This window comes from Oratosquilla oratoria, chromosome 21, assembly GCF_046742065.1.
Source record: "Oratosquilla oratoria isolate Oo_2021 chromosome 21, ASM4674206v1, whole genome shotgun sequence".
In the NCBI taxonomy this organism is placed as follows: Eukaryota; Metazoa; Arthropoda; class Malacostraca; order Stomatopoda; family Squillidae; genus Oratosquilla; species Oratosquilla oratoria.
In genome coordinates, this window is record NC_134797.1 from 25,419,022 (window position 1) to 25,431,485 (window position 12,464).

The 12,464-nt window shown below is 36.4% G+C and overlaps 1 protein-coding gene across 1 annotated transcript in view; it reads left to right on the forward strand.

Moving 5' to 3' along the window:
* LOC143036798 (hemolymph clottable protein-like) overlaps positions 1-12,464 on the forward strand; it is an 80,295-nt gene that overhangs the window by 58,752 nt on the left and 9,079 nt on the right. The window contains exons 24-28 of the mRNA XM_076204542.1: positions 5,848-5,962; positions 6,615-6,781; positions 7,690-7,836; positions 9,993-10,142; positions 11,522-11,655. Of these exons, the coding sequence (XP_076060657.1) occupies positions 5,848-5,962; positions 6,615-6,781; positions 7,690-7,836; positions 9,993-10,142; positions 11,522-11,655 (713 nt within the window). The remainder of the gene's footprint in view (positions 1-5,847; positions 5,963-6,614; positions 6,782-7,689; positions 7,837-9,992; positions 10,143-11,521; positions 11,656-12,464) is intronic.

Consider the following 12,464-nt stretch of genomic DNA (forward strand, 5'->3'; position numbering starts at 1 on the left):
CTATCTTTGTGTCCTCTAACATACTTTTATGTTCACTCTCCTCCCATGAGGCTGTTTTCGGAGGCACATAATTGATCACAAATTTTCTGCTCTTCTTATCTCGGTCTTCCACTTCTATCATAATCATCTCTACTGTATTCTTTCCATATATGACACCTTTCACGTTTATATCCTTCTTAGTCAGGAACATAACTCCACCCCCTTGTTTTTTCTCTCTGTTTCTAATCCAATAATTGTATGTATCATGTCCTACACTGTTGGGTGGTAGTGGGCCTTTTAATTTTGTTTCTACAATTCCCATTATGTCCGGTTCTTTTTCTTTCAAATAATCATTCAGTTCATTCAATCCTGTTATCAATCCATCTATATTTGTGTAAGACACTCTTAGTTTTCTGCCACTTCCATTGTGTTCTCTGTTTCCCTTATGTTTTTCTTTAGTATGTCGAACTGCTTTATTTTCATGTTCACTACTCTCCAATAGAATCTCTCTTTCTCTGACTCCGTTCTTTCCTCGTTTTTTGCCTTAGCTTCAATTCTTTTCTGCTTTTCTGCCTCTCTTTCCTCCTTATTCATTTCTCTTTTTATCCATACCTTTTTATATTGATCATTTGTTGCTAGTTTCCCTGTCTTGGATAGAATTTTCTCTGCCGTTGTTTGTGACCTGAATTTAATCTTAATTGGTCTGGTCTTATCTGTACTATATTTTCCGAGTCTGAATTTTTCCTCAATTTCCTTTATAATTTCTGGTTCATCCTCCTGGACTAATTTTAATAAACTGCTTACTCTTTCATTTTCCTCCTTGATTCTTGCGGTTCTATCTGTGTTATGTTTCTCTTCCATTCCTAATATAATTATACATTTCTTTTTGTCAGCTAATTCTCTTACTATATTCTCTTTCTGTCTCATCACTTTAATAACTGAGTCTTCATTATGTTCTTTCAATTGCTGTTTGACTATGTCAGTGAATGAAACCTTATTCCCTTCTTGAGTTATTCTCCAATTTTTAACTTCTGTAGCTATTTTCTCTCTATTTTCATTACTATTCTTCTTCAATTTCTCATTCTCCTCCTTTACATTTCCTAACTGTCTTTTTAGGTCCTCTATTTCTTCAGTTAAGTTTCTGTTAGCCTTCTCTAGTTGTTCCAACCTTTCAATTCTCTGGAAAATGGAGTCTACATTACCTAACTTACGTTCCAAGTCCTCGATCACCTTATCAACTCTCTCCTCTAGTCTTATCAGTCGGGGGGGGGGGGGTTGTGTCCCCCCCACCCACTTTAAAACCCTGGAACAAATTCTCGTCACTTTCTTCTGTATTGCGCCGCACTATGCTTCTAAAATTTACATTTTTATTAGACATTTGATTCTCGCTCAGTCTTTTGTTTACCTTCCGCTTGTCTGGCTGGGCAAAGTCTACTCCCTCCTCATTTCCTTCCATTTCCCTCAGTAATCCCTCCCCTTTTCCTCTTTCCCTACGTTCCCACTACTCCACGAGCAATTTCCCCCCCACCCTGCAAAAACACTAGGCACTTCTCTTTGCGTTGGGATCCACAGACTTCACTTTTCTTCAGAACGTCTTCTAAGCCGTCCATTCGTTGAAGTGTGTGTGTATTTACCTAGTTGTATTTACCTAGTTGTATTTTACGGGAAGGGGAGCTATGCTCGTGGGGTCCCGTCTTCATATCTCATTTTATCTAAACTATTTTTAAATTCATGTATTGTTTTTGCACACACCACTTTCTCATCTAACTTGTTCCAACTGTCTATTGCTCTGTGAGGAAAGCTGTTCTTTTTAAAATCTCTTCTATAGCTGTCTTTTTTTATTTTCTTTCCGTGTCCTCTTGTATTTCTGTCATCCCATTTTATCAGATTCTCTCTATCAGTAATTTCTATGCCTTTCATGATTCTGTAAATAGCTATCAAATCTCCTCTCTCTCTTCTTTGCTCTAGTGTCTGTAGTTTAAGTTTTTGTAGTCTCTCTTCATATGATAGTTTTGAGAGTGTTGGTGCCAGTTTTGTAATTGCTCTTTGTATTCTTTCAAGTTTTTTTATACATTTTTTTGTACTTGGTGACCATATCGTTGCTGCATATTCCAATCTTGGTCTTATCAGGGTGATTAGGATTTTCCTCACCATTTCTTCATCCAGGTATGTAAATGCCACTTTGATTGTTCTTATTAAATTATAAGTTTCTCCAAAAATCTTATTTATATGTTTCTCAGGTGACATATTATTCATAACAATGACTCCCAGGTCCTTCTCATTTTCTACTTTTTTTATTCCTTCTTTTCCCAAATTATATGATCCTGTTATTCTGTTTTTGCTTTTTCCAAATTCCATTATACTACACTTTTTTGTATTGAACTCCATCTCCCACTTCCTACTCCATTCTTGTACTTTATTTAGATCTCTCTGTAGTGATTCACAATCTTCTTCAGTTTTCACTCTTTTCAGTAATTTTGCATCATCTGCAAAGAAGCTCATATAGCTTTCAATTCCTTCATCCATATCATTAATATATATAGCAAACATTATTGGGGCCAGAACTGTTCCCTGCGGGACACCGCTTATTACTTCATTCCATTTTGAGTGCTGATCTCTTATCACTACTCTCATTTTTCTGTCTTGCAAAAAGTCTTCCATCCAATTTAGCAATTTACCTTGTATTCCTCCTTCATATTCTAATTTCTTAAGCAGCTTCTTATGTGGTACTTTGTCAAAAGCTTTTTTTAGGTCTAGAAATGCACAATCAGCCCATCCATCTCTTTCTTGTATTATATCTATTAGCCTTGAATAGAAACATATTAAATTGGTGACGCATGATCGTCCTTGTCTGAATCCAAATTGCCTTGGATTTAGTACGTTGTTTTTTTCCAAGTATTTTACCCATCTACTTTTGATCATTCTTTCACATATTTTTGCTATTGTACTTGTTAGAGAGACTGGTCTATAGTTGGTAGGTTCTTCTTTATTTCCTCCTTTATATATAGGTACTATATTTGCTTTTTTCCAATCTTCTGGAACTTTTCCTTCTTTTAAGGAACTGCTTATTATGCTATGTATTTTGTCTGCCAGTTCATTCCTGCATTCTTTCAGAATCCAGTTTGCTATTTCATCTGGCCCATGCGATTTTCTGACATCAAAATTACCCAAGTGTGTCAATATTTCATTCTTTGTTACTTCTATTTCTTCCATAGGGGGGACTTTTTCCTTCCACTCAATCTCTTCAGGTTGTATATTTTCCCTTGTAAACACTGATTTAAAATGTTTGTTCATAATTTCTGCCATTTCCATTTCCTCAGTGTATTCAACTCCTCCTTGTCTTAATTTCTCCAAGTCTTGTTTGTTTTTCAGTTTATTGTTTACAAATCTGTAGAATAGTTTTGGTTGATCTTTACACTTTTCTATAACATCTTTTTCATATTTTCTTTTTTCCTCTCTGCACTTTTGTACATATTCATTTCTATAACCAGTATATATTTTCCATTTTTCAGGTCTTCTGTCTTTTTTCCATCTGGTCCAGGCTTTGTCTCTTTTGTCTTTTAACTCCCTACAACTTTTGTTGTACCAGCATTTTACATATTCTTTTTCTTGTTTTTGTCTTGGGACATACTTTTCCACTCCTTTTTTGTAAATTTTTGTCAAGATATTCCATTTCTCTTCCACTGATGTTTCTTCTTTGTATATTTCTTCCCAGTTTTCTTGTTGGAAGAATTCTCTTATTTTATCAAAGTTTGTTTTTTCATACATCATTCTTCCTTTTCTATATTGTTCATTTCTTTTCATATATTTTTCTTCATTAAGTTCCAGTTCAATCAATATGTGGTCACTTTTACCTATTGGTGTTTTATATTCAATCTTGTCCACTATTCTAGGTTCAGATGTAATTATTAAGTCTAGCCTCGATGGTTCTTCTTCATTTCTATACCTAGTGTTCTCTTGTATCCATTGTGTCATTGAATGGTCAGTAATCATCTCAAGTAGAGCATTTCCCCATGAGTCATCACCACTCTTTACTGTCATTTCTTCCCAGCAGATTTCTTTGCAATTAAAGTCGCCCATCATAACTATTCTTCCTCCATCTTCCATTATTTTAGTTAATGCTATCTTTGTGTCCTCTAACATACTTTTATGTTCACTCTCCTCCCATGAGGCTGTTTTCGGAGGCACATAATTGATCACAAATTTTCTGCTCTTCTTATCTCGGTCTTCCACTTCTATCATAATCATCTCTACTGTATTCTTTCCATATATGACACCTTTCACGTTTATATCCTTCTTAGTCAGGAACATAACTCCACCCCCTTGTTTTTTCTCTCTGTTTCTAATCCAATAATTGTATGTATCATGTCCTACACTGTTGGGTGGTAGTGGGCCTTTTAATTTTGTTTCTACAATTCCCATTATGTCCGGTTCTTTTTCTTTCAAATAATCATTCAGTTCATTCAATCCTGTTATCAATCCATCTATATTTGTGTAAGACACTCTTAGTTTTCTGCCACTTCCATTGTATTCTCTGTTTCCCTTATGTTTTTCTTTAGTATGTCGAACTGCTTTATTTTCATGTTCACTACTCTCCAATAGAATCTCTCTTTCTCTGACTCCGTTCTTTCCTCGTTTTTTGCCTTAGCTTCAATTCTTTTCTTCTTTTCTGCCTCTCTTTCCTCCTTATTCATTTCTCTTTTTATCCATACCTTTTTATATTGATCATTTGTTGCTAGTTTCCCTGTCTTGGATAGAATTTTCTCTGCCGTTGTTTGTGACCTGAATTTAATCTTAATTGGTCTGGTCTTATCTGTACTATATTTTCCGAGTCTGAATTTTTCCTCAATTTCCTTTATAATTTCTGGTTCATCTTCCTGGACTAATTTTAATAAACTGCTTACTCTTTCATTTTCCTCCTTGATTCTTGCGGTTCTATCTGGGTTATGTTTCTCTTCCATTCCTAATATAATTATACATTTCTTTTTGTCAGCTAATTCTCTTACTATATTCTCCTTCTGTCTCATCACTTTAATAACTGAGTCTTCATTATGTTCTTTCAATTGCTGTTTGACTATGTCAGTGAATGAAACCTTATTCCCTTCTTGAGTTATTCTCCAATTTTTAACTTCTGTAGCTATTTTCTCTCTATTTTCATTACTATTCTTCTTCAATTTCTCATTCTCCTCCTTTACATTTCCTAACTGTCTTTTTAGGTCCTCTATTTCTTCAGTTAAGTTTCTGTTAGCCTTCTCTAGTTGTTCCAACCTTTCAATTCTCTGGAAAATGGAGTCTACATTACCTAACTTACGTTCCAAGTCCTCGATCACCTTATCAACTCTCTCCTCTAGTCTTATCAGTCGGGGGGGGGGGGGTTGTGTCCCCCCCACCCTCTTTAAATCCCTGGAACATATTCTCGTCACTTTCTTCTGTATTGCTCCTCTCTATACTTCTAATCTTTACATTTTTATTAGACATTTGATCCTCGCTAAGTCTTTTGTTTACCTTCCGCTTGTCTGGCTGGGCAAAGTCTACTCCCTCCTCATTTCCTTCCATTTCCCTCAGTAATCCCTCCCCTTTTCCTCTTTCCCTACGTTCCCACTACTCCACGAGCAATTTCCCCCCCACCCTGCAAAAACACTAGGCACTTCTCTTTGCGTTGGGATCCACAGACTTCACTTTTCTTCAGAACGTCTTCTAAGCCGTCCATTCGTTGAAGTGTGTGTGTGTGTGTGTGTGTGTGTGTGTGTGTGTGTGTGTGTGTGTGTGTGTGTGTGTGTGTGTGTGTGTGTGTGTGTGTGTGTGTGTGTGTGTGTGCAGGGAAAGACGTAATAATTATGTGATATCAATCTTCCCACCACTAACAAGGATCCACATGGAGAAGTTGATCAGGTCGAAACCGTGATTGGTGGTCAGTACAGCATCAATGACAGTTATGAGGAGCGAGGCAGAAAGCTGGAAGAGAGTGCACAACAGATGGAATGTAAGTGCCCCATAATAGTTTTTATTATTACCGAACATGGTTGATCTTACTCCTGTATCATTCCTAATTATAATTTCATTCAATCCTAACTTCAAATTATTTTGACTGCGATTATTTTATAAGCAGATTTTATTAAATTTGCATTTATCAATATATTTGGTTCTCTAATGTAGGGTAGCAACCAGCTTATTGATGTGGCAGATAGTCGACATGAGTCTATAATGTACCGATATAATTTAATTTTGTCACTGGAACAAACCTTGTCTTCGCTTTATTGTGATTCTCTCTTTTTTCTAAGTTTCTTCTTTCTCTGACTTTGTGTTACCATCCGCTAAGAATAAATGAAAAATAACTGCATTTATTCATTAATTCATTCATTGAAGCATCACTTTCACACGTTATTGTAGACTGTTTGCTTCTGGCTTAAGTAATACTTTGTTTATGTATCTATCTACTCCTCTCACTCCTTGATACATGCACCTGTTAGACGTGCGTGGCATACCCTAATAAAATTCAGAGTAGAAATGACAACTGTCAGTAACCTGGAAAGGTTTTACTGCGTCACTTTCGCTTCTTCCTAACATTGAATGTGACAAACAGCAGCTGTTTTCATCACCACAGTTCTTACCATAATGCCTCGTCCTCTCCACAGTCGCACATGTGGAGTGTTTCAGCGGTGGGATTGAGTTCATTGGGACGGAATCTCACAAGTATGAAGTGGTGGCGACATGGCCTTTTAGCTATTTGCGGGGAGCCTTCGAGAGCGTATCTTCTCACATCACCTTCCTCATGGGCACTAACAACGAGACGGATCATATGGTAAGGGTTTGCTTCTCTGCTGTCACGTCACGTGACTTCACAAAGTCGTCATAGATCTGAACGTTCCTTCCTCGTTTATCTCCCCATTGCATTTTTTCCTGTAAGTCCGTTCTCCTAGACCTCTCAATTCTTTGCCTGTAAGACAGACAGTAGTATTTTTTTTCTTCGATGTCCACGCCACCCTGAACATTCTACAATCTGGTCAATATAACTTGGTCAAGACTGTTTGTTCTAATATCGTTAAATACTTCAACCCACAATAAATACACTAGTTCATTTTTTCATATATTTTGCTTTTGGTTTGTTGATTTATACTAATAGTGACAAGTTTAGAATATACTAATAATGACAATTTTAGAATATACTAATAATGACAAGTTTAGAAGGTACTATTAATGATAACTTTAATGTGTACATAATGACACGTTTAGAATATACTAATAATGACAAGTTTAGAAGGTACTATTAATGATAACTTTAATGTGTACTAATAATGACAAGTTTAGAATATACTAATAATGACAAGTTTAGAAGGTACTAATAATGACAAGTTTAGAAGGTATTATTAATGATAACTTTAATGTGTACTAATGATAAATTTAGAATATACTAATAATGACAAGTTTAGAAGGTACTATTAATGATAACTTTTTTCACTGAACATCTTGATCACTCTTCCTCTTAACATTTTCCCTTTTTCCTACACAATTTATCCTTAAAGAGAATTTAGATAGTTCCTTGTTCTAGCATATACCTTTTCCTGTTCTCTCTCTCAAAAAAAAAAAATTTTGCGGACTCTTTTTGTCTTTTAAGTCTTTCATTGCTTAATTGTATGTAGAGAAACAGAATAATAGCGATACCCAAAGCAGGTTCATGCTGTTTTTGCATAATTTTCACTTCTACACCAGACGTGCCTTGAAGTCCAGTACTCGCGCCCTCAACCTTCCCCACTGATGGATCTCTCCGACACCCTTGACCACGACCTCGAGAGCAAGTTCAGCCTCAAGATGCGTGTAGGAGAAAGCTGCAGCGCTGCTCCCGTCGTGGAAATAAAAGTGAGTTTACACAGGGGATTGTAAAGACAAGACAAATGAATGTGTTTTGAATGTTACCATCTGTTAATGGTTTTATTCAACATTTAGAGATGGGGCACTAAAGACACGGACACATATCACTGATTTATTGTGATCCAGTACACGCTCTCTCTCTGACTGACTGGCGCGTCTTTTCTGGGCACGCCGGAAATTTCCCTAAGTTGCCATTTGCCCAATTAGTTCCATTTATTCCCTTTCACACAGAAACCAACAGACACTCAAGATAATATAAATATATAGATATATGTACAACGATATCCTATTACACATTTATCCCACTTTCACCTTACAAGAACTGAAATGATAATTAAATAAGCATTCAGGAATGACGATCACTACGACTCTCACGGAAACTTCGAGAATAATTGCGCATACATACGAACATACACACTTCCAATTACGCATTACTTTCCCAATTCCTAAGGTTGAATATATTGCCATAAATTATGAAATGGAATACAAAACATGAAAAAATGGCTCCTTTCAAACATGGCCTTACGTAAGCATTCCAGGCCCCATGGTCTGTTGCCAATGTCTCATGTTGGTGAGAGGGGACTTCGGGAAGGGACATCAGCAAGGTAAGGAGAACCCGGAAGTAGCAAGGGCTTGACACTAGTACGTCTGAAGTGAGAATTTCACTGAGGTTTCCAAATTTCTCATACATAGAAGTACCCAGTTACACTAGACTTCTCCTGTCAAAGAGAATCTTGTTCGAGCACAAATTCCAGATAAAAGCACCGAACACAAAATACTTGATACGGCAAAAATCTCTCAGAAACCCAAAGTTCAATGATATATATAACTCGTGACCTGACTCATTCTTAATGAACACTACCGTAACCATCTTTATATTTCTAACCAGCCTGATCACCCTAGTGAACATGCGAACGTGTCACACTGGACTTGGCCTCCACTTGCCCAGGCCACTGGAGCCGCCCCTGTGAACAACATCAATAGTTTTGGCATAGGACCATCTGACATTTCTACATCTCAGATCACTACTGCGCAACCTGCTCGTCCCCCATTTGAGCCACGGGAACCCTCATTTTTTTTTCTAGTCAATCCATCACACATTTAGTACCTGAGTATAGGACTCGTCAACCTTAACTATCTAAAAAAAAATAAGCTATATTTTGTAGATCAGTTTTATAGGTCATCGAAGCTGGATTTCCTTGTTATGACTGACTCTTGTCTTCAACATCCAATATCTGATAATTCGATTGACCTGTTAAGCGATAAAGTGCTCAGAAATTACTTTAACTCTCATCTTCCTATGCATGGAGTTTCTGTGTGAGTGACGATATTAGTGTCAATTACATTTTTGATCAGTACACTCCTCCTAACACTCTTATTATTTTTCCTAGAAAAAAAGTATATTTGGATTGTGATCCGCCCCTTTCTTATTCTCTTAAAGATAATACAAAGCTGACTGAATTCATTTCCGATGCATGCTCAGGTGAAAAAATGATCCTGGTTCCGACATCGACTTTTAATCCATTGTTTGGTCAGATGTTATTGATCAACTTGCAGTGTTTCGCAATTTATTCTCACGCAATGGACCCCAACAAGCGAACCAAAGTTTCTTAAATCAGGTAGCATTCTAATCCTTGTATTCACAATTGAGTGTAATCGACTGTTAGAAGTGCCAACTTTGCCACATTTTTCTCACTATGGGAACTGCCTTGTCCCCTTCATTTTCCATACCTGTTTCACCATAATATTTCATCCCATTTGTCATAGAAGCCACAATCTAGATTGGGATAGTGAACTAAAGTTTCTAACCACCAATAAAGCATACCAGGTAATCAGCACTATATTGACCGATCTGGTACAGATGTTTGTTCCCCAAACGAAATCCTTGCACTCAACTCCGACTACCTGGGAAACAGCCAATTTAGTGCTAATGATGTACTATAAGCACTCAATATAAGACCCTCTAAACTACAGGTCAATTAGTCTAAACCCAACACCGTGTAAACCCTTTGTGTATTTTTGCATCTGGTATCTTGCATATCTTCGTGGAATATTTGAGTATTATCAAATGTACCTTCCATCAAAACTAATTGTGCCATTTATACAGATAAGTTTTTAAGATCAGATTATTCAATATCTTTTAGGCCTCCGTAGACATGACGCAGCAACGCAAAGACTTGATCTTGTCAACACTGGAGTCTGGGGACTTCTGTGCTAAGGACCTACAAGTCCAAGAACACATTCAGGCAGTCTACGATAGCCTCCATGCCCATGTCAGCTGGAATCAAGACCTGGTGAGTACTGGGACCAAGCGCCTAAACAAATTACTTTTTTTTCAGTTCTACACTTAGGAGTACAACTGTACTCTTTCTGCACCTGGTTTCCACCAGTTAATCTGATTCAGTTGCGATAGTGTCCATTGTCTCTATTGATTTTGTCTGTTAGACGCCAGCGAACTATCGATAAACACTATGGCCAGCAATTTAGGGTGTGCATTGAATGACAAATGCAGGTAGAGGAGGATGAGGCTGGTGATGTTCCCTCATTCAGTTTTCAATAAAGAAAATTAAACAGGAATTGTAAACCTGAAACTACAAAAATATAGTTCAGTAATCCCTTTTTGGATGACGAGAAAGAGACAGTTTCATCTTGGAAAAAAAAATGCTTCACCTGGAATGCGATGAAGCGTCTGTGCTCTCAATCATTGCCGCAATTAGATTCTATTCGATATAGAGATGTTCGTTTAGTGACAGCTACAGGTTAGGCTAGCTGGATGGGAGACTTTAAGGACCTGTTAGTAGTGACTTAATTTCCCAGAGGAGGAGCCAGATACTACAGTTGTCATGAAGACGGACATTGGCAGGCTAAGGATGGTGAAGACCAAAGAAGTCTGTGGCACTAGTTTAGATCGTGGTCTTATATCCCCAGTCAGGAAGAAAAAGGATAATTGATAAAACTTCAATAATCACAGAAGCCTAACACTGCTAAGTATCCCTTTTAAGATGTTTGATCATGTGCTTCTGACGTGAATACAAGATCCTTTATTAGAGATCCAACATCATGAGCAGTGTGGATTCATGCATAAGAAATCTATAGCTGACCGGATCTCAGCTCCTCGTTCTCATCTAATGCTAAAATGCTTTTTCGACAGAATCTATTGAATCTACTCATATCTTTTGTCAACTTCAAGAAAACGTTCGATTCGTAACAAGAGACACAATGGATGATTCCGGGGCTACGAGAAATACCAAGTGAAAGTGTTAGTCTCTTTTCTGCTCTGCACTGAAACACTAAAAACCCTGGGAAGTGGATCAGGGGTAAATCCACATTTTACTTGGTGTATTCCAACATGAGACAGGGATGTCCTTACTCCAATTCTCTTTAGTGCTCGAATGGACTGGGTAATGCATAGAACTGTGACAACTAGTGGATGCGGCAGTCTCTACGGAGACATCCCTTTTAGAAAAAAAAAAAAAATACTCAATTGTGCCGACATGGGACAAGTAACTACTCCCATTACTGCAAAACAACAGTTGAGATACTATGGTCATATGTCACGCTCACCCAACAACGAACCTGCTCATCGGGTAATCTTGTTATTTCTATTATTATCACGATTGTATTAGACATCTAATTGGAAGGTATTTCATTAATGCATATCTTACCAATACAGCTGCAGTGTTCGCCACTAATGGACTTCACTTATGGTTTGAATGGCTATCTAGAAACTTCCCTCTTCCCTCTCGTGAGTCACAACTACTGCCAAGCCAAGAACGATCCCGGTGTCCTTACTATTGATGCCACCAGGTAAGCCATCAAAGAGCGTTTGTGCACTTTATACACACATACATGTATGTATATATATATGTATATATGCATATTATATATATATATATATATATATATATATATATATATATATATATGTGTGTGTGTGTGTGTGTGTGTGTGTGTGTGTGTGTTTTGCTGGTAACCACTAAGGAAATCGGAAGAAAACAGTAATTCCCAAGCGCTTTCGTGAATTACACGAAAGCGCTTGGGAATTACTGTTTTCTTCCGATTTCCTTAGTGGTTACCAGCAAAATTTGTGGATCACGTGTTGTTTTAGTGATCTTTCTGTATATATATATATATACACACAGAACTTGTGAAATGAAAAGGTGGATCAGAGGTAGAAAATATTCTTAGAGGTAAAGATTTGATCAAGAATACCCATAGGCCTACAGAGTAAAATATTCTAGTTCTGTCCCCATTCTTATTTACCTAGATTATTATTATTATCATTATTGTGGTTATTATTATTACTATTATTACTATTACTATTATCATTACTACTATTATTATTATATAATATTACTATTATTATTATAATCATTGTTATTACTATTATTATTATTTATATCATTATTATTATCATTGTTATTATTATTACTATTATTGTCATTATTATTATTATCATTATTACTATTATTATTATTATTACTTTTACTATTATCATCATTATCATTATTATCATTATTACTATTATTATTATTACTACTATTATTATTATTATAATAATAATAATTATTATTATTATCATTATTATTGTCATATATGTTAATACGATAGCGTGT